Below are 22,900 nucleotides of genomic sequence, written 5' to 3' on the forward strand. Positions count from 1 at the left end.
GTGCCTCCCCCTGCAGCCATTATCTACTCCTAATAGCTTGCAATTTTATTGAATTACTGAGGTGGAAAACAGGCAAATACGTAGTGAAGAGTGTTTTGGTTAGAGAGGAAGTCTTGCTGTGATTAAGACTCACGATTCCATAAAAAAGGGACAGCAACAAGATCTTTCATTTGCTTTATACAAAAGATATTATTGGCTTTTATGCCATGAAAATTAACATGCGCCAATGCCACAACAAAAACTTTTTATTTTGAGAGTTTGATGTCTGTATTCTCCTTGCTGATAGATGCATTTCTTTTGGATTTTGTGTATTGTTGCATTTTGCATTTCTTGGGTGATTAAATGAGTAATGGGGGGGGGGGGGGGGGGGGGGGGGGGCAGATAAGTCCAGACAATCAAATCAATGCTGATCTGCTCTGTACTGAAATACCAAATTACCATGTCTCCCGTTGGGGTCACAGAGGCACTCTATTGAGTCATTTCCTAGTCTTTACATAATGAAGATCAATTTAAAAATGAATTGTTAGTCTTACTGGCTTCACTGGAATTCACACTGCGATGTAATCAAGTCAAGACCAAGAGCTTACAATAGACATCCATTCTCTGGCCTTGCAAAAACATTAAGTTTGACACTATACTCCCTGTAGTCTGTGTTTTTTTTCCCCACTTTATCTGTGTTTATTCACGTACACCTCATTGTGAAATTCTTCAGGGGGTATGTGGTTACTTTGTAACCAAGGTTATGCTGTTAATGGCACGGTGCTATTCAGCCAATCTTTTGGGTAAGGGTAGCAGCTCCATTTCCTTCTTTGACGCTCCACATGACCCTTTCCACAAGTTCATACTGCGCTGCCTTCAACGACTGTCGGAAATCTGACCAGTTAGTGAAATTAAAGCGAATAAACAATTTTATGTTTTCTGCATTTTACATAGCCTAATAACTTCATATCTTCAATACATTTGAAGTAAAAGTAGTAGTTAGTCAAACAAACAAACAAACAAACAAACAAAAAACAACCCATTAATTTCAACATCAATTTGACACTTGGAATATCTGCATTTCTATTTTTGTGTACCAACAAAATGTACCTCAACTCCTATATTTTACTTTTTCTACATGAAGTTGTTACTTTTGTAACTGTAGCTAATTTGTAGTTAATTTGGTGCAAAGCCTTTCTATTCTTTGTATGTAATGTGAGTGTAATGTGTAATGTTTGCAATGACCTTGACAAATACAATTTATATATATATATATATATATATATATATATATATATATATATATATATATATATATATATATATATATAAAAATTATTATATAAATATAAATATATATATATATATATATATATATATATATATATATATATATATATATATATATATATATATATATATATATTTTTTTTTTTTTTTTGTCATATCTGAATCAAAAAGCATGCTGCTTGATATCTTGCTATTTCTGAGCAGAGTGGAAAAGTCCCGTCATGTTTATCAATGAAAAAACGAGGTGCACCTAAAGGCAGCATCAGCACAAACCTGCTCCCGGACACCCTGAAAGCAACAAGCTTGACTGGACCAAACGCTTACTGCTGCAGTGCCGTACATTGTGTGATTTGACGGAAATAGCATCAAACGAGGCTATTGAGCCCCACTAAACGCTCGTCTGGTGAGTATGTTCTCGATTTTGGGACGAAAACGTTTGTTAGTCGTTTTAACGGCAAGCTAATTCGGTTAAACTTTGTCCTGCGCATCAGCAACGCAGGTGGAGGGATGTTTTCTTTTCAGGATGCTCGAGCCTAACCTCACATCCCATCCTGAAAAAGGGAGGCAAGAAAGTTTCTCTTAAACCGTGAAAGAGATATATCCGCTTGATTTTTAGGACGCCTAACACACCGAAGGACACCGGCAGTGGTCAAAGTCCGAAATCACCGAGGAAGAGCTTGTCATCTCTAAAGAAACCTGAACTAACGTTGCCGGTGGACTAGACGGTTAACGGTTATTTAACGTCAGGCTAACCGCTAGCTTAAGTTAGGTGCTGTAAAATCACTATTTATATTAATAAGAGGTGCCTGTTTAGGCTGTATTAAGCATAATATTTGTCGTCTAGAATGAGAATATTAGTTAAAATTGCGTGTTTGCGTCCCAGGCGAAAGATAAAACGTTATACTAGAACTTTTGTGTCGCACATTAGTATTTAAAGTAGTTAGCTGAAATGCTGTCACAGGTGATTTAATGAGGTGAGCACGAGGCGGGAGCTATAATGCAGATGTCCTATTGTCACCTTAAATTTAAATTAGTGCCCAGTTCTGTATGACATTGGATTACTTTTTTATTTTTATTTTTCCAGTTCTTCCATAATGTACACCTCAGTCTTTAGACATTTGGCTGTCAATCTGTATTGTGTATGATCTTAGACACTGGGAGTAGTTATTACAGTAAGTTTAAGGGGTTGTTTACTCAAACTATGACAAAACCTGAAACATTTCCTCACACTTTCCTCTGTTCAGCCATGGAGATGGCTTGGTTTTATGTGCTAAAGTCTCAAGATATCCACCTCTGAGGTTTCTGAAACAAGGCCACCGGGTTGTTTATGTACCATACTGACGGCAAGGCCAGGTTAAGCATTAAGAGTAATCCAACACAACCTACCCAGACTGTTGTGAGCATAGTGTATGTTGTACAACTCTGGTCAAAAAACACAAACGCTGCACTATATCCTTTGGTGCAATCACACTGAAGGATACTGTGTAGATCAATTTTATGGGTCTAAGTGCTTCTCACCCCATGGCCTTTTATTTACAGAACTGCAACTGTGCTCAACTCAATCATTGATTCAGAGGTTTATGATCTGTTCAGTGCTATGAATAATTTAAGGTGTGGTTTGTGGATATAACAAGAGGGTGTCATATTGTGAACTTATATGCTGCATCACTTAACAACTAGTAAGATGTACCCCCGATGAAGCCCCTCATGGTAAAAGTACAGAAGAAGGAGTTTCAGTTAGAAAGTAGTCAAAATTAAAAGTTTGAAGTTGCAGTGTTGTGAAAGAAATGTGCTCGCTAGCATGATTCAAGTTTTTCCAGTCATACTCAAAGGGCCTTTGAGAGTGTTACGTTATGCTGCTGTGTGATCAGGCTGTGCGTTTTGGAGCGCATTTGACTTGGCAAAATGGCAGACTGTAAATGCTGAAAAGGGGACTTGACGTTGCCTTTGATATGATGCTTTTGTTGTGACATTTGATGGGCAGCTGTATCCCCTTGGCAAGCACAAATACTGTGATTACTCTCATGTGCCGTGGCACACATTTGAAGCAGAGCAGTCAGATGACAATAAACTGAGCCTTGACATGAGTAGGTTTATTTTGCCTCGCTAATTTGGACCTGCATTAGTTACCTGTCAGTGTCTGTCTTTTTATGTTAGCTGCCAGTCCCTTTTTATTCTGTTTCATTTTGCTTTCCTTCAGATAAAGATAATGACATTTGGGTAGCAGAAGCCAAACTGAGACAATGTGTTTTTGCTGAGCAGTATCTACACAGTTAAAATTAAAGTTCTGTTATCATGAAAGCTTTTCAGGCATGTATCCCTAAACTTTTCCTGTCCATTGTTTTTATTTCCCATTATCCCTTTCCTGTAGTAAGAAAAAAATCTGCACTTTCAGATTTGGACCTGAAGGAAGGAAGATGTCGGCGGTATACAAAGATGACCAGGAGGATTGGATGACAGTGTGTCTCAAGTACCTGCTCTTTGTTTTCAACTTTCTCTTCTGGGTAAGTTAGGGCTGTAAATGTAGAAGTCCTCTTTTAAAGATGCCAACACTCACAAAAAAACCTAACAGGAACCCCCCCCCCTGCAGTGGTTACACTGACTGTGGGTATCAATTAGTCCTGTTTTTAAGAGTAATTAGGGCTTATTTTTACTCTGTATGTTTAGTGAATGGGAAATCATAAAGTTCTGCTCTAAGGCACAGTAGAAAGGCTTTAATGTTCCTTTAAAGCTGCAGATAGAGACATTAAAGGGAAAGCGTTATGTAGAAACAGGGAGGAGGATTGAGGAGAGTTCTGATTCTGAAATGGCTGCGTTATGGACTCGGCCCAAAGTGAGTCATAGATTATTTAGGGCTTGTCAGTGTACGATGGGGAACAGTGTGTCAGACCTGCTCTCTGGCACCGCACTTTATAATACTGCAATTTTGCAGCTAAAACTGTATACACTCACAGCTACTGAGCAGAGTGCCTGGGGTCACTTTGAAACGCTGTTAAAGTCTGAGGCAAAGAGAATATTTTGTGTAGAGAGAGGCACAGATCTGTGTGTGGGAGTGGTTCAAGATACAAGGGATCAAGCTTCGTCATCAGGCTTGGGTTAATGCTCTGACACCACCTTAAAACTCATCTCTTGAGAAAACACACCATCTCTCTCTCCCTTCTTGGACCACAGACATATTTTTCCTCACAACACCTTTTTTAGACTTTTTATTTTTTGTCCACCAGTGCTCCATTATAACTTCTTGGGGGCAGTACATCTTTTTCAAGGGCATTGCTGGCTTTTCATCTCAATACATTTAGTTGGTCATCTTGCTAATTATCAGATCTATGCACTTTGATACAGATGCAGCAGATTGGATAGATGCATCCCTAGTAAACATATTCAGTAAGGGATATGTTTTTAGTAAGTGGTTTTGACCCTGGATTTGGATTTAATAAAATGCTATTGAACCCCAAGCTTATCCCAAACCATGTCAGTTTGATGCATGTATTTATTTTTCAAACCCTACTTTAAAACATTTATGTGAATATATTTGGTGGAACTTGCATATCTTAGTTGCTGTAAATAAAGTAAAAGCCCTAAATGTGCTGTAGTTTGGCAAGGGCTGTCTTCCTCTGGGCCCTGTATGTGTCCAAGTGGTGCCTCTTTGGTTGGGCATGTGTTGTTGTGAGTTTGTGGATTTTGCTTTTGACGGAAATGGAAAGGGAGGATGAAGGCAAGAGACTTTCTGAGGCATTTCCTATCTGCCCGCCTTTGAAACTGATGAGAAGAACAGATTTGGACACCACCCATGGTCTGTTATCCAGGATTGTTTGTAAGGAAGTGGTCATTACGATGGCCGTGATGTATGTTTATGCCTGGCCACCTCTCCCTTATTCTTTCTGTTTACTCTCTTTTCTTTTTGCCCTGTATTATGCAGCTTTTCACTCCCTTCCACTGTCCTCTCATATTGTTAGATTTTTGTAGCCACTGTGATACCACCTATCGCTTTGTGGACTGCTGTTTTGAAGCCTTGAGTTTGGTATTGTTTTGGCTATTGGCTGCTGTCTTGGTTTTTTGGAGCCTGAAGTGACCATATTTGGACATTACAATTCATCTATTGTGATTGACACGTCTCCGTGGTAGCAACTTGTCAATCACAAGGAAGCCACTCCCTACTCCCCCACTTTACTCTAAATAGGACCATAATTTGCAAAAGCATCATTATGCTGCATTGAAGAAGACACAATTCTTGCAACTGAGACCATAAACTAATTCAGAAAATGTTTAGTGAGGGAATTATCAAGTGAGAAGAAGGATCATTTTCTCTGACTTCTTTTAGCAACCAGTGGAGTTGCCCTCTGCTGGCCATTAGAAAGAATCCTGGTTTAAAGCATTTTTGCTTTGGTTTCACTTTTCAGACGCAGGGGCTATGTCCTCTTCTTTGATACAGACTGAGATAGCATTGAACCTGTGTAAAGTGCTATGCTTTGTTGTCTTTTGTCTCTCTGTGTAAGATTGCATTGACATGACACACTCACTGTTCTCACAATTTTTCTTTCTTTGTTCAAGTCATCCATATTTCTCTCTCTTTCTTTTATATGACTCAACCTTTTCACCATGCTTTTATTGTGCCTTTATCATGTTTTTAATCTTTTTCTTCTATGGAACCATTTTCTATATCCAAATCAGTTTTATAGTATCTCTTTCTTTACCACATCTTTTTTTTTTTTTTTTTTTTCCCCACCACCTCCTCTCTCCCTCTCCCCTTCTCTTCCAGGTGGGTGGAGCAGCTGTTTTGGGTGTTGGAGTCTGGACATTGGTAGAGAAGAGTGACTACTTGAGTCTGCTGGCCTCCAGCACTTTTGCTGTCTCGGCGTATATCCTCATCTTGGCTGGAGGCCTGGTGGTGGTTACTGGCTTCTTGGGCTGCTGTGCTGTCATCCGGGAGCAGAGAAGCTGCCTGTCCACGGTGAGACTGGGCACCCATAGAGGGGGTTTCTACTGATGTCACTGCATTTGTGTTTGTAGTTGTTAAGATGTGTGTGGGATGAAGGAATGTGAATTTTAGCAGATTCACAAGTCCGGCCGGGCGACAAAGCAGTCATAATAGGGGATCTTGATAAAATTTACATTGATAATGATGATATGCTTTACACATTGTTACTATATACATCGAGCTAACAGCCTCACACAACAGAAATAAACCGTTTTTTAGCGGTTTGTGGCTTGCACATCAAAATACATGCCCTACTGCACAGCATTGAGCTACCTGTGGTGAAGAAAGTGAATGAGAACGACGATATCCTTTGGAAAAGAGGAAAGTTGATGACTGGAATGAAGGTGCATAAAAGCAACTTATCAGCCTCACTGTCTCTGCTCTCTCTGTTTGCTGCCTGTTCACACAGAATGAACAGCAGCATAACTTCAGAGCAGAGCCCACCGTGGAGGGAATAAAGCAGGCTGCAGGATATATTTTACTGGCACCAATGATAGATCTCACAAACACATTTTTGGCCATAACCCAGGAATTCATACACTGATTTTGACAAAATTTCACACAAGTGATCAGATGATGACATTTTATATCCAAAAAGTCAAAGGTCAGTTTCACTGTGACATCATAATGTTCTGCAAGAATATATTTAGTTTTGTGTGTCAGCATGTGTGTGTGTATGATTGCATTCTCTATTATGCTGGGCAGAGACTGAAATTCAAATGATCTTGTACATTGTGCTGACGTGACGTGACGTGGGTGCTTGCACTGGGTGTATGCAGGGGTGTATGTGGTCCATCGTTCAGACAAAATGGCTACGTCTTCAATGATGACAAAAAGAAAGAATGGCAGCACTACTTTGTGCAGTTCTACTATCAATGGAAAGAGAGAAAAAAAAAATTCCAGATGGCTGGAAGATACAGACATTATTTTTATATCACAGCATTTTCAAGACTTTGGTTTGAGCCGCAACATGAAAAGCACTACTCACACAGTTATCTTTTAAGAAGCTCACAGGTTAAAATGGATCTTTTGACAACAGCCAAATGGGATATTGAACTGTGGAACTGCTCAAACTGCAAGACAGCCCACCAGAATTTCTGATGCGCCAGAAATCTGTCCGATCATCAGGGAGCCAGATCCCTGATCCTTTTAGCCTTTAATCCAGCATCGTGACTTGCCTCAAACTGAATGTCACCAGCAAGCAGCAAATTCACTCAATTCTAAAATTAGTCAGGCGCAAACGATTCTGTGCTAAAATTGTGCTGAATCCTTACAGTGGTTGTCCGGCTTTTGGTGTCATTGACATATTTATTTCGCATTTAGCAAAATGAAAAACTTCCTTTCACTTTCACTGTCTCTATGTCTGAGGTCCATATTCCTTACTAATGTTGAATATAGTGTACTACATACAATTGTTCGTAGTATGTCTTTCTTGCAGTTAGTATATAAGAAATGTATGACTTAACGTGTAAGCTAGAAACCCATTTAACATTCTGAAATAGAAAGGTTGGTGTTTCCTGTTGTACAGCAATACTGTCTCATGAGTTATGTAATTTGAATGATCATGTGGGCAACAATGGTGATGGTCCAGGCTACTTATTAGTGGTGCTAGATTGTGTCTATGTCTGCGCTGAGAAACCAGATGCTCGCCCACATGTATGCAAAGGTTAGCTTTCTCTGCACAACTAGACAACAAGTATGCAACAACATGGCATGGAACTCCTCCATTCTCTCCCTGGTCTATGGTGTGTCACTGACAAATGGCTCTGACAGGACCCTTACTGTCCTCATTATTTTACAGAGACAGAGCCCAGTGGGAGAGAAGCAGGCGGGAGGTGAACGTTCACTGCCGCAGGACTATTTATAGGTCTATCCATCTACGGTTGATGGATGGAGCAATAGGAAAGAGAAATGGGCTTGTAGGAGTGAAGAGGTACATGCTTTGAGGATTTGGATTGTGTGGTGCATTTTGGTTGATTATCAACTGCATTGATGTGCTATTTATAGATTTGTTTGAGGAGAATAAGTGATGCTAGCCTGTGTGTGTGTGTGTGTGTGTGTGTGTGTGTGTGTGTGTGTGTGTGTGTGTGTGTGTGTGTGTGTGTGTAAAGAAAGAGTGAAGTTAGTAATTTGTGTGGGCAGCAGGCACGCAGAGTGGAGTGTTTTTTATTCTTGTAACCATGAGATACAGAGCAGTCTGTTTCTTCCTGACATAATTACTGTGATAACTATAAAACAGAAGACAATGTTTGCTAAAGTGTCATGTGTTTGTTCAGTGAGATCATTGCTCTTTGTTTGACCAGTAGTTTGCCATCATTTTGTTTCCTGCATGGCACAGGATGGGGAGTAGCATCTGTCCCTCCATAATGATCCTGAGTGAAGCAGCGCTGTTGCTGTTGTCAAACTGTTGTTTCCCGCTCTGTGACAGGTGGGCCTAATTAGTTGTATGTGTGTGTTTGCATCTTGCGGCATTGTGTGTGTGCGTGTGTGTTAAATGAACCATTTTTGGAAAGGCAAAAGTTTGTGTTATTTTAGCCTGATCTCACTCATTCCACAACTGTCTGCCTGAGCCCTCAAAACGTGTGGGTGATCTGTTTGCTACACAGTTTACATAACTGTGCTCTGCATTTCAGTGTGTACAATAATGCTTATCTTTAAGGATGAAGCTTGCAGTTCAAACCAACAGTGTTTCTTTTTTATTGACTGTTTTTTTTTTCTTTTTAGCTGCTTGGTTATTGATGCACCCTGATCTGATGTCTGATTTATTATATTCCTTGTATTCCAGAGGAATTTAAATGAATATTTTTGCTCTTTCAGGTGGTTGATATTTAAATAACCTTAATTTAGCTTTTGCTAAGATGGTGTTTGGTTTCAAGCAGCATGGAGAGCTCTTTATGAGATGCCCAAGAGATATCTGATTCTACAGCCTGTCCGATTTTTGGTCGTCTCTTTCTGTGCTGCATGGCCATCTGTGTTGGAAGTGACAGATGCAGCACAATGACAGTTGATGGAAGTTTTTATTGAGCTGTCATGGGTGTGAACAACTTTCTCAAATGAGTTATTTCAGCATGCTACTCTGACTGGCTCTCTGTCCTCTTTCTCACCTACAGTATTTCTTCTGCCTGCTGTTAATCTTCGTAATTGAACTGGTGGCTGGAGTACTGGCATATGTCTATTACCAGAGGGTAAGTGATCACTGCTTAATCAATTATCATTGCGTTTACATAATTGTATGCCACAGTGGTTGGCTGAAGGCTTTTTAAGGTTTGCTCACTGCATGAAAAAGTTTTCACCAATCTGTTGTGATGTCTTATACAAAAATATTCTTATATATAGAGACTATGGGATACAGACAGGTAGGCAGAGAGGGTGTTTTGCTGAGAGAATGTTTTAATTGCATTTTGATGAACCCTTTGTCTTCTGGGAGCATCTGAATATTGACATACTTTTAGTATCAGAATAACTAGTTTCAATGTATTGTTTTGTGTGTACTTTTCACTGTAACTTAAGTTGTGTACAGGGCATCATTACATACTTTTTGTGTGTGTGCCTACGAATGAATTATTATGAAATATTCAGGACATTTTTTTCCCCATGTGAAAACGTTTCCTCGTGGTCTTTGTTCCGTCTTGTAGGGCATGGACGACGATAAGCCACTGGAGAATCCACATAAGATCTTTAAGCTTTTCACTGTTCTCTCCTTTTTATATGCGTATATGTGGGCTGTCACCATGTACCACCTGCACTGAGTGTTATGTTCAGTGTCTGGAGTTCATCGAACACACAGTTCTTAGGATCTTGTTATCTCACAAACATCTGCCTGTCAGTCAGCTAGGACTGCAAAGAGCACCACGCTATCTGCGGGCAAGCACAGAGATTTATTAGAATGGAAAAGGGTTCAGCACAGGATAGACTCACTTTAAAGATAAGGGCTCTCATCTTCCCTCTGTGTTCCTCATCTCTCCTGTGTGTGTGTGTGTGTGTGTGTGTGTGTGTGTGTGTGTGTGTGTGTGTGTGTGTGTGTGTGTGTGTGTGTGTGTGTGTGTGTGTGTGTGTGTGTGTGTGTGTGTGTGTGTGTGTGTGCGCACATGCATGCACGTGCACAAACTTATACACACATCAAAGCCTATATTTAAAGTGTATTTTTTATAATGTCTTTTCAATCACAGGTCTCACAGATGCGTGGGAGTTGCTACTTATCTGTCTTGGCCTAATCCTCCCACTCTTTTCCCTTTTGTCAAGATTATCTCTTCAAAACTCTCTTACCTTATAGTCTTTGTATTTGATGTGTCCCCATGTGTAATAAATGAAGGAGCCTGTGGTTACAAAATATATGTTTTTTTCTCTTCCCATAAACACTCCCCCTCACCTTCTCTGTCTTACACACACTGTTTCCTTTTGTGTGTGTTTGCTGTCTGTCTTTGTTCCTCATATCCAGCTGAGTGAGGAGCTGAAGCTGCATCTCAACCAGACTATGACGGAGAACTATGCCCAGCCAGGGAAGGAGGCCATCACATTAGCTGTGGACAGACTACAACAGGATGTATGGACTGTATTTACAAAAGCCTCTGAGGTTTTTGGGGGGGGTTTTTGTAAGATTATATGCTGCACTTTTTTAAGTCGGTATGGTCAAGTGCAGTCACACTTGTTATAAAGTCATTTTCCATGACTCAGTCTGCAGCTACCATCTGTGAAGTAGTTTTAAATTATGCTGAGATTCAGGAGAAGAAATAGCTCCAAGCTCTGTGTTATCCATTGGGGTTTGCTTCAAGTATTGTGCCAACATTGATTGGTGAAATAGCTAGAGCTAAAGTCAATTTGTCCAAGTTCCTGAGAGGATGGAATGCCACTCCCTTCAGCTGCAAGAAATGTCAAAGTTTACACAATACTAATGTGAGGAACTTTGAGCCAAATTAATTAATCTGAGTTAAACCTTGGCTCAGTTATAATGAAAAGGAGGGATTTTGTGCTAACAGTGTGATGTTGTGAAACATTTGCTTCCCTCTCTCTGCCTCACCAGTTCAAGTGCTGTGGCAGCAACAGCTCCCACGACTGGATGGTGAGTGTTTACGTTTCATCAGAGCTGGCAGAAGGCAGGGTGGTGCCAGACAGCTGCTGTAAAACCATCACCCCTCAATGTGGCAAGAGAGACCACCCCTCCAACATCTACAAGGTGGAGGTTAGTGGACTACACTTCTGGAAGATAGAAATGCCAAGTGATAAGTGCCATATTCAGTCTAACTCTTAAATATCACATAGCATTTGTGGAATTGAATAACAAAAATAGACTGCCGATGGACTTTGCTGGACGTTGCTTTGCTGCCATTAGACAATATCGCAGGAGTATTTTTGAGATTTCCCCATGTCCTGATATTTCCCCTCTGGAAGTGAAGTAGAGACAGAAACAGAGAAACCACTATAGTTTGAAACTTTTCTCTGATAAAATGAGCTCTCTGGAAATGAATAAAAGATGAGGTTTTGAATGCTTTGCTTATCTGTGCTGCTTTGGTGTTTCCACCTTCTTCTGTCAAACCATTCAGCCCCCCCCCCCCCCCACCCCCACCCCCCCACCGCTGACAGTACACTGCCTGCATCATGTGTAAAGGCGTAAACATGAACACCCTCAGAATTTAACAAAAACATGTCAACATGATGTGGGGGAAGAGGGGAGATAGGTAAGAGCGGTCTGAAAATGTACATAAGATAAACAGGTTGGAGTATGCCAGCTTTAATAAACCCACGTTCTCTGCAGGATGTTTTCTTGTTTGCTGTAACGATTTTGAAAGTGGCCATGGAGAGTGTGAGCCAAATGGCTATTGGAACAAAGGTAATATTGTCGATTATGGCTTTTTAACTGTCAGCCTTTGGCTCTGCAGGGTGGTTGCATCACTAAGCTGGAGCAGTTTCTGGCTGACCACCTGTTGGTCATTGGTGCTGTGGGAATAGGAGTGGCTTGTCTGCAGGTAAGTGATATGTAGTTCACATAGTTGTTGAAGTTGTGCTCATCCTGAGCAAACTCCACTTTATATAAGGCCAGGTATTATTTTATCAAAAAAAAATTACGTACTCCTTTTACCTTTCTGAATGAAATGCTGCCCTTTGTGAAGAACACCTTACAAAACCATGGACAGAGGGGTTTTATTCTTTCCATTACTGAAAATGTACCATGGTAGGTCAACAACCTGTAAATGGACGTTCCTTTTCATCTCACTCCAGACTATCTGTTATCATTACCTGATTTTGTCATTCCTGTTATTTGATTTGTTCCAGGCTGAGATGGACTGGAGCTTTTAAGCTTTTAAGCCTCACAGAGACCAAGGAGGCATACAGGGAGGCTTTTTTTTAAATATATATATATATATATATATATATATATATACACACAATTTTGTACTGGCTGACAGCCCTCGCACAGCTCTGCACCATCTTTTTGTAAATTAACATGAGGGAAACTTGACCAAACAAACCTGCACTGATTCTTCCCAGTGGTATTCATAAGCCTGACATGCCCTTTAATGCCCAGCACTTTACATGCTGAACAGTTTTCATCAGGCACATGGGAACTGAGAATAAGGCCAGATGTTCCTGCTGACTTGAGGCCAGAAGTTCTCTCCCATAATAATCAATGCTTGCAACAACAAAGATGAGAAATCACCTGACTATGATCTCCTTGATGGTTGAGGCAGGTGACAGGTTTTTTAATCCCCAAACGATCTGAAGGGATTATGCTTAACATATAGATGAGGTGCTGAATATATCCATAGAACATATCTGGAGAAAGTGCTGCATGAGTCTGTCCAAGCACATGTTTGCCCTCCTTTTGTACTCTTAGGCTTACTGTTACGTCTGGTCTTTGTCAATTGCTCCAGTCTGTCTAAATGTTAGTATACTTTTCTGCCTCCGTAGGGCCCTATGAAATCCATTACAATTTTTTCCAGATTCTGTTCTATTTTTTTCTCAAATTCCATGTTCAAGATTTAAGCACATTTTGTGATCAGAAAATTGTTCAATCATATGGTGGATTAATAACATTTTCAACAGTTCAATAAAAAAATACTCAAAATTTAATGAATACCATTAAATTTGATGTAGCACAGCATTAGACTGTTTTTCATGAAATGGATCATCTGCAGGACAGCCTCCATATGCAGCTCAAACACACCGGCTAAGTGGATCTGATGGAGGCTGCTCTCACGTCCACTCCATGCTCCTACTTGTTTACAATGTCTTCCATCTGTCAATGTGGTTGCACTACTAAGAGTCTGTGGAAGGGATGAGCTCTTGCGAGCGCTTTGCCTCTTTCACAAATGACTCTGTGTATGTGTCACCGGACCAAAATAGAAGGGAAGACCCTAGTTTTTCTAAACTGGACCCACATTTAGTCAGTTTCTGCCATGTTTCACAAAGTTTTACAGTTGATTCTGTTTTTTAGAATAAATTTCGCAATTGTGGAAGTCGTGGGGCCCTACTAGTAACTGTCACACTCACTGAAATAATGTAGATTTGTTGAAATTCATGTTAACTCAGACTAGCTGCAGTTTTTGTCTTTGATTAATGTCATAAACTACATGTGTGTCTCGTGTACCACACTAACCTGTCTATGGTGAATTGCACTGTATGTCTCTCTGTCCTTGTGTGTTTGTGTGTGTGTGTTTGTGTGTGTGTGTGTGTGTGTGTGTGGTGTCACAATAGCTGGCCGGGGCAGTCTTGACAGCCTGCTTTATCTATCTGCTCTATAAAGAAGAGGAAGAGGACTTCGGTACATTGTGATTTAGCTCTAGAGCAGCTTTGTGGTTTAATCTACTGGAGAGACAAGGTTGGAGGGCATTGTGGAAATTTGATATATGACTGCATGTCCTTGTGTGACTGTCTGCTCTGTTAAATGTGAAATCTGCAGGCTACATGTATACTAAATGAGCACATTTATGTTTTTACATGATATTTTGCCTGGTGTGAAGCATGCAGCTGCCTGGCTTTGGCTGTGTATTGCAGATTGTTGCTCTGCATGTTGTGATAGTGGGCTGTTAAGCATGTGATAAAGGTCAAACACATCATGAGAATGGCTTGAATAATCAAAGCTTGTGCACAATGATGTTGTTAGCAAGAGTGCAAATCTTTATCTCTATACAGTAGTACCTATTTCTGTAAAGTACCTGTATTGACAGTACAGATTTTCTCAGACTATGTCCTCATGGTCCATTAGCTGTCCATTCTGTGTGTGTGCTGAAAATACTGTCCGGTGTTCGTACACAGCTCTGGCTCTGTAAATGGGAAACAAACAAAGTGGCTTGGACTGAGCCACACAACAGTATTCCAGCCAATCTGCAACAGGGGAACCATTTGCACTCTGACCTCTAACTTCCTCTACTTCTCCCTCTGCTTCTGCTACTCTCCCTCTACGACATCCTCGCCCACAAGCTACACAATAATAGTAGTGAAATGTAAATAACATTATAGATATTAACTTGCCAACTTGGGATAAAAATATTTTACTTGCTACGGCAGAGTATTGGAATTACTCATATTTGCCTTTATGACATGTCTTTTTGAGGCTAAACTTCCTGCGGGCAGCAGATGCTCAGATTTCTGCCACGTTTCTCTTTTGGTCAGCTAGCACAGTTGTTAGTATTGTAGCTGTGGTAAAGCATTTCATGGGCTTAACCTCTAAAGGAGCACTGATGGGAGGGGTTTATTTGTGTAGCTGTTGAGTTCTGTTATATTTTTGCAGTTAATTGATATTTACAAAACATGGTGACAGGAGTAATTACCTAACTTTGAATCTTTCTAATTACTGAAATTGACAGAAGGGTGATGTCTGTACACTTAAATGACTCCAGACTCTTAAATGTATGCTTTTTTTTAAATTTTGCTGAATGCCAAGAATTGAAAAATGTTCGGTTAAAACACTGCACTCTTCACAATCGCTTTTTACTCAGCTGTCCAATCACGGTTTAGGGGAAGGATGGTAACACTTCAGACTGTCCTGCTCATGTGAAATGCTCCTTGAACTGGGCTCCATCCAACTTCAGCTCTTGAACCAAACAATGGTAGTCAGCATTCTTAGGAACAGCACACAGACTGTCTGTCCTCTCTCCCTGCATGCTTTGTCCTTCTCTTCATCCATGGCAAGGGCCAGAGAAAGTATGCTGCCTTGGGCTGACATTTTTGTATTCAGCGTTTGATGGTGAAGCAAGCTATCTCAGACATTACGGACTTGCAACACGTAAATAAATTGTTACTTCTGCAGATATTCTGTACCATAGCAACCAAAGTGCCTCAGCTGAAAAAATGCTGTGCCTCCAAAGTGCCATCAGCATGTGGCGTTTCCAGCTTTGAAAAAACAAAAAAAGCTTCTGTGGACACAGCAAGCATAGTGTTGCTATAGTTAGCTACAGTCTAAAATAAATTAGGCTATCATGAATATTGACTTTCTTGCGCAGTGATTTTTTTTTTTTTTTATTACATGCAGTTTCATCATCACTTCTTTTGGATCAATGTCCCCTGTCTTCTGAAATTTGGCTTCAGGAAAACAGAAATGCAGAGAGGCTTTTTCCCACTTTTCTTCTCATATCATTGTTGCTGAGCCAAAACGTTGTGCTTCTACATACCCGTTACTGGTGTTGGTAGAGAAGGGGAAAATAAAACTGGAAACTTGCCTGAAGAGAGGTTGTGGTGAGTCAATACACAATTGCTCAATAAGGTTTTCTCAGTGGGCTTTCAGAGCCTCAGAGAGTGAATCTGGGCACTTTCCTGTTTATCCATCAAGCCTGGCAGGCCCAGTGGGTTAGGTCAATATCTGTTCCTGCTGTACTTTATTTTTGACCTTTTCTATGGTAGTGTATTACGCAGTGCTCCTGTAAATCATGTCTTGTGGATTCTTTACGGTTCTGCATACTGTCTATGAGCTTACCCTGAAGCCAGGAGATTACGTCATGAGGTCATAGGTCTTTATAAATGTCGACACTTCCAGATGAATTTAAAACAACTGTGTTACTTTATACAATACCTCATATTGGAATATCATTTAGATGTTGGAAACCTGACCCCTTTTTTCTTGAATTTTTTTCATAATCTCCCATTGTATAGTCCAACTTTCCTTGAAAAAGATTACTTTATCTAGTACTAATAGAAGTGATTTTTATTCGTGAAATTGATAGCATACTATATAATCGTCACATAAGAGTTTCTGTGATCAACGCTAACATTAAGGCTTGAAGGGATGTCACTGCGCTCTGATGCAGAACACAAAATATTTAATCAGCATTGGATTGGATTGGATTGGTATTGGATACTCTACTTTCATAGCTATTACAACCTGACTTTATACTGCTCGGAGTGACCTTCAGTCTAATCTCAGATTTCGCATACATTTTTGTTTTGACACCATCAACTCCTCATTTTGCATCTGCTTGTAAAAACCTGTACACACATGCTGCTCCAGTAACAGCTGCTTCACTGCTGACAACCCCATAGTAACCAAAGTTTTCCCTCCAAACCCCCATCACCTTTAACCCCTTTCTATCCCCACAGTCAATATCATTCAGGCTTCCTGCAGTCTTCCATGGTGACTGAGCAGCGCTTTTCTTTCCTAACCCATCCTGTTTTCAGATCTGTGGGATGGTGTTCACCAGCTGCTTGTACAGAAGGATCAAGATGGACCCTTACTGAGCACACCGGGTCCCCAACAGACCACCTTCAGCAGGCAGATGGAACAATGACCTGACACCTAAACTTCAACCTCTGAATCTTGAACCTCTGACCCAGTGATCTAAGCCAAGCAGGCAGACGCAAGCAGACATGTTTCGGCTCCATTGCAATCATAAAGAAATTGTGCCATTAACCCAATAGGCTGATTTTAAGTCCCTCTTGTGCAGTACTGCACGTACATTGAAATGAACTTAAATCCAAGCTAATACATCTCTGATACCTGACTGTTTTTGCATCATGGCCTTGGCTTAGATGTATGATTTACTTTGAGCTGGACAAAGGAAATGGACACGGGTACTCAAAATGCACTCTACTCTGTTCAGCTAATGGTCAAAATTGGTTTATCATGTTTTCACTGTGCAGATTTCTATGTTAATGTTTTTTGCCCATCACAGCACTTGAGTAAGCTGGTGTCACTGTTAAGATACAACCATAAATTACCTTTCCTTATGAAGTGAACACAATGTGCCTCTTTCACAATTCTGCTGGTAAATGATTGTATCATAATTTTGTGCCTGAAATCTTTGAAGGGGGAGCTGACAGTGCACTGTGACAAGCGACAGCAAATGATATTGAGTTTACTGTTTTAATATTTGTAGTTATGTCTGTATTCCTGAAAATAGTAGCACCAATGGTAACTCTCAAGGCTATGACTACAAACATCAAGATGTTCTCCGAGTGGAGTCATTTTTCTTAAATCCCTGAATTCATAACTCCACCTAGTGGTCGGTCCTGGTCACACGTGCAGTTATATCTATGCTACACTAGACACTAAAGACGTGTATACATGTCAGATGATGGATTTAAACATTAACACACATTGTTGACTTCTAGACTTATTTTCAGATTTTCCTAAACATTGAGGTTTCATTCTCTGCAGTGAAGAAGCTGACTTCAGTGAGAGCCAATGAAAGCTGCTGTCTTCACGGTCTAATCGATCACATGCCTTTTCCCATAGATGTTACAGATGGAACGCTGTAGAGGTGATGAGTCTTGGTTTGGCTGTTGTGGATCATTTAGAGAAATAGTTTCTGTCTTGATGCAGCTGTTTCTGTTCCAAAGATAAAAGAGTGAAATATTAATTTGAAATTTTTACTGAAATCTTTTGCAATCATTGCCAAGACTCAGCACAGTGTAAAGGGACGTCCTAGACTTTGGGTTTGTTTTTCTGCACTGAGTAACTCACAGATGAATGTATGTCGATGGTATGTGGATTGTTGATGAGTTAATGATGAAACACTGGCATGTGCTCCAACGACTGACTGTGCTATTCAAAATATTGATGTGAAACTCATAAATAAATGTTTAAATATTGTTGCATTAAGAAATTGCATTGTGGGAATGAAAGTTGTTCTAGACAGGCAGCTGTGATGACATCGTCGCTGTTTGGCAGTGTTCTAGTTACTGAGATTATGATTATGGAGGCATTATGTCAAGTAAAGTCAGCTTATTTATTCAGGTCAGAATCAGGAGTTTGTTCCAGAGTGATTTACAACTTTTACAGCACATGACATTTTTAGAGTTTGGGTCGTACCACTAGAGGGCGACAAAGATTTTCCTTGAAGTCTTATTACATGAATGCCAAGTGCCCTTTGCTAATAGCAGAGGATACTTGATTATCATGTAATATAATGTAATATTTATAAAGATTTAATGTTGATACATCTGATCTGTTCATGCTGTGTGTTCCGATACCTGTGAGAACCAAATCCTACTCTGCTGCTTACTTACTGTTGCAGACGAGATGCAGCAGTGCAATTCAAAAGGTGGTTTGATTCATGCTAAAAATGATTCTCTTTTCTGTTTTTCATTAGTGGTGCCTTCTGATTACACATATGTGAAATCCAGTTTGCCTTTTTGAAATGGTCTGAACTGTTTTTGGCCTGAATTTAAAACCACAGTTTCATGTAAATCTCTCTTTAAAAAAAAAAAGAAGATCTGTCTCTGTATTTACTCAATATACAATAAGCAGTGTCAGAGTCTTGCCAGATAATGTAAGCTGGACTGAGATTTCAGGTTGAGATTGGTCACATTATCATTGACTGTGTGGGCTTCAGTTAGAGCGCATTGTGAAAACACTCATTATGTGTGGGGTCTCCCACAATTCCACATCGGAAAATCATGAAGGGTTTCCAGTTCAGACCACATTTATTCATGATGCAGCGCTGGTGCAGTTTTGTGTGGTTTTAGGGCCTTATTGAGGCAAAGTCTCCATATATCAAACACAACGCCATGCACATATAGATTGTATTTTATTGTTTGTGCTATATTGTTGCCATATGACCTAACTATTTGTCTTTGAAGCGCAACTTTTTCCTTTTTCTTAGTTTCCCCACAGCTCCATATTGCTTACAAGACACTGTGTTGGTTCAGAGCGATCTATCATTGTCACCCATTTAGGAAAAAGGGCCCAAAGAGTTTGGATGTCCTCCAACATTTTGGATTCAGCGAGCTTATAGAGTCTGTCAGTCTCTTTGTCTTCATCAGCTATAGGAGGATGGCTCTCATTTCCTGCAGATGTCACACATACTGTACAGAAAAAGGGCACACTGACAAGATAGAAGCACACACACAACTCAGAGGTTGCACATATTAGCATGCGGTTGACACCCTTTGCCAGGAGAAACCCATGAGGGAGAATTAGGAGCAGCTGGAGATTCAGCACTCCCATGTGTTGAGGCCTCTTTTCATCACACACATACACACTACTTACACCCGCCGTCCTCATCACATGGTAGCTGGAGGGCCAATATTTCAATGGGACAGTGCAAAAAGTTACCAATGAACACATGTTGCCATATCATTTATCTGTCCACTGTGAATTTGTTTGCATATGCAGAAAGTACAACACACATTAATACCTACAGTTTTTCACAAAGACTTCCATGAATGAGCAAAAACCAAATGTACTGAAGCCATCTCTAAATTCTGTATGAAAGCGTTTACTTGTGTACAGTTCTGTGTGTGCCCTTGCATGTCGCACACTTGAGTTATCGGTTTTCTGTCTCTATATGGCATTTGTTACACTCTCATACAATGGATTCTGGCATAACACAAACTATTGTCTCAGTGAGTGCACCTGTGTTTAATATGTCCAGAAATTCTCAAAGCCTTGCTTGAATAGCGTTGTGCATAATGGATGTGTAGGAAAGGACTTCTGTAACACATTTTGTGCTGAATGTAACAGGCCTGAAGGTGCACAAGTGTGGTTAAGGATCCATTGTGTTAGCATGGTTCTTGAAACCATCTCTGTCTCTGCGTCTGCATTAAGGCCTAGAAGACAATAAGTGTGTTGTCCGGAACTGAAGCCATGATTACGTCTGCGTCCAAGGATTGAGTCTTTGCCTGGCCATTGTATCTGACTAGACCTGCGTGTATGTAAACACTTTGTGGAAAAAGGACTTTGAAGTTAAATCCATGAGAGTCGCAGACACTGCTACAAAGGTGGGTCAGATTAGGTTGAATGTCAGTTAGCATTTGTCAGTTATTAAAAGGGTCTGGAAAATGGACTTCAAAGCAACATGACAATCAACCAAGTTCTTGAAGAGGCTGCGTCTTGTACACAACCTGCAGGTGCTTTCACCACAAAGACTGCAGAATTACATAATACTTGAACATAAATACGTGTTTGACGGCTTACCGTTTAGTAGCTCCAACAGAGTTGCTGCATTGACTTAATTCTTAATTTATCATATGAAATTTAACAGTTCAAGTCCAGGTAGAGTTTGGTCCAGAGCCGAGCCAGTTCTTCACCAGACCTGGTTTCTGAATCTACGTTTACCTTCACACTCTGACTCACCTCTCAACAAGTTTGCGTCTGGCCTGCAACACATTAGCTCTGGCCATAAATGTGTTAAGCAGATTTCTACAGGGATCAAAGGCGTAGAGAAGGAGATGGCGTGTGTAGATAACTTCAGCACTGGACGTCAAGGCTTAGGAGCCTGCCGACCAGCACGCCAACATAAATCGAAACCTAATATTTGTCCCGATTGAGTGAAAAAAAAAAAAGGTGAATGAGTGTAGGTACCAAATGGACATATGCTACTTCCAGGCACGTATACTTTATTCCATATTTTATTAGTTATCGACCTCTTTGAGTGTCCTTATGTTATTCATGGCATTTTGTGATTATGTGTGGTTTAGCTCATGTAACAGTACAATTTCCTTCTGGCATTAATGAAGTTATCCATCCATCGTCCAGTCTCAAAAGTGCTCTCGGTGATCAGCAGGAAATCCCTCAACTTCTCCCTGAAAAAATACAAAGTCCACCCTTCCACAAGCCAATAAGATTGGGAACCACTGTCTTAAAACATACAATGTGTTGGGCTTTGTTTGCCATGAATGACAGCTGTGCCATTACACTGAGTTATGATGACTGACCGTTGTTCAGCTCAGCTCAGCTCTGCCTGGGCTCCGACATGTTGTTGGTTGACCACCAAAAAATCCCAACAACGATGCATGGATTGCTGTGGAATTTTGTACAGACATGTTGTATGTTCCCCTAAGGATGAAGCCTGATGACTCTGGTGAACCTTTGTCATCCGGTGCCATCAACATATGAAAATTAATTTGTCTAATACCTGCAAAACTAATGACATACTTGTCAGCCTCAGCTGTGCCTTGTGTTTCGTGCTAATTAGCAAATGTTAGCATGCTGACCCAATAAACTAAGATGATATTTTAATGGGACTGAATCCCAGACATGGTGTTGCAATGTTTAAATACAGCTACAACATGTCACCCAGTGATTTGAAATGAGGGCTATGAGTACACACCCCAGACCCATACATGTTTCTCACTTGCTATCCAGTACCCCCACAGTTGAGAAAGCTGTGGTTTCTGAGGTATGTGTGTGTGTGTTTTACAGTGTGTGTGGGAGGGTCTTTGTCCATGGGAGAATGAGTTTAGATGGAAACAAACTTCAGAAAGTGTTTCAAGACAGCATTTCAAAAGCCTGCTGTCTGATAATGATGATGAGCGTCATGTTGATGAGGGTGTTGATTGATACCAAACAGATGGTGGGGTGCTCGGGAGGTTACACAACCATTTTCTGATGTTTTGCACTTCCAGCGCAGGTACCACAACAGTACCTGGTGAAACAGTGACATAAAGCAGGGATTTGTACAGAAATGGAAATGTGAGACTGATGTATACGTGCTCTGTTACTGAAACTTCCTGCCAAATCTAAAGGAGTGACGTTCTATTGTGTGCTTGAGCAGCATCAACCACTTTGATAAATACTGACAGTTACTGTAAATTAGCATGCTTACATAATCTAGGTTTGTGTATCATTGTGTTTGTGTAACACCCATTCTTTGTTCTGGATAAATTGTGATTTGTGGTATGTGATCAGATTTGCTTACATTACGGTTGTGCTTGTTTCCCCAGCATGAGTCAAAGAGAAGTGTCTGCCGGGTTAAAAGAATGTGTTTCAAAGTGATGGATGTGGTGTTGCTTATATGTGGTTAAATGGGCCAACAAGGCCGTGGAGTTTCATGCTTCAAGTATGTCAGGAGCGCTGTACTTTAGCTTGGCTTCCTTGGCATTTACTGATGGTGTCGTTGCACTGTAATTTATACGGGCTGAGTGGTGTTTCTGTTTAAAGCGATGGTTGGAGTCCGTAAACTTTTACAAGGTGGCTGCAGTCTGTCTCTACCCTCTATGGATTGTTCTTTCAGTTGGTTAGCATGCACAAAGAAAAACTATATAAACTGCTTTATAGTGTTTTGTGTATATAAAAACATCTTCAAAAGAGGAAAATCTGCAACTAGACAGAATAAACTGCAACAACCTGTTTTTCGGTATTCTGTGTGTATATATACTGTATGTGTTTGCTGTTTTTAGGGCTTTTTATATGTACAGCTGACGTGCATATGCAGTCAATGGCCGTGGCAGTTTTTCAGAAATAAAGAGCAGCAGCGCTGGTCAAAACACAGAGCCACGAGC

The 22,900-nt window shown here is 40.4% G+C and overlaps 1 protein-coding gene across 3 annotated transcripts; it reads left to right on the forward strand.

Annotated features, from left to right (window-relative positions):
* Positions 1 to 1,530: 1,530 nt before the first annotated feature.
* tspan11 (tetraspanin 11) lies at positions 1,531 to 18,276 on the forward strand. Of its 3 annotated transcripts, none has more exons than XM_070992437.1 (9): positions 1,534 to 1,672; positions 3,665 to 3,773; positions 6,029 to 6,220; positions 9,358 to 9,432; positions 10,686 to 10,790; positions 11,268 to 11,426; positions 12,124 to 12,210; positions 13,940 to 14,063; positions 16,856 to 18,276. In XM_070992437.1, the coding sequence occupies exons 2-8, from the start codon at positions 3,687 to 3,689 to the stop codon at positions 14,015 to 14,017; spliced, it is 783 nt and encodes a 260-aa protein (XP_070848538.1). In that variant the 5' UTR covers positions 1,534 to 1,672; positions 3,665 to 3,686; the 3' UTR covers positions 14,018 to 14,063; positions 16,856 to 18,276. The 3 variants fall into 3 exon arrangements, with proteins under 3 accessions (XP_070848539.1, XP_070848538.1, XP_070848537.1); XM_070992436.1 differs by having other exon boundaries at positions 1,539 to 1,672; positions 3,641 to 3,773; XM_070992438.1 differs by lacking the exon at positions 13,940 to 14,063 and having other exon boundaries at positions 1,531 to 1,672; positions 3,641 to 3,773.
* The last annotated feature ends 4,624 nt before the right edge of the window (positions 18,277 to 22,900 follow it).

This window comes from Chaetodon trifascialis, chromosome 22 (assembly GCF_039877785.1).
Source record: "Chaetodon trifascialis isolate fChaTrf1 chromosome 22, fChaTrf1.hap1, whole genome shotgun sequence".
NCBI classification, from domain to species: Eukaryota; Metazoa; Chordata; class Actinopteri; order Chaetodontiformes; family Chaetodontidae; genus Chaetodon; species Chaetodon trifascialis.

Excerpts from the sequence above, each read along its gene's own strand:
- tspan11 (XM_070992437.1), top strand. The coding sequence starts at position 3,687 with ATGTCGGCGGTATACAAAGATGACCAGGAGGATTGGATGACAGTGTGT. Across the intron at positions 9,433-10,685 it reads CATATGTCTATTACCAGAGG|CTGAGTGAGGAGCTGAAGCT; the intron begins GTAAGTGATCAC and ends CCTCATATCCAG. Across the intron at positions 12,211-13,939 it reads TAGGAGTGGCTTGTCTGCAG|CTGGCCGGGGCAGTCTTGAC; the intron begins GTAAGTGATATG and ends GTGTCACAATAG.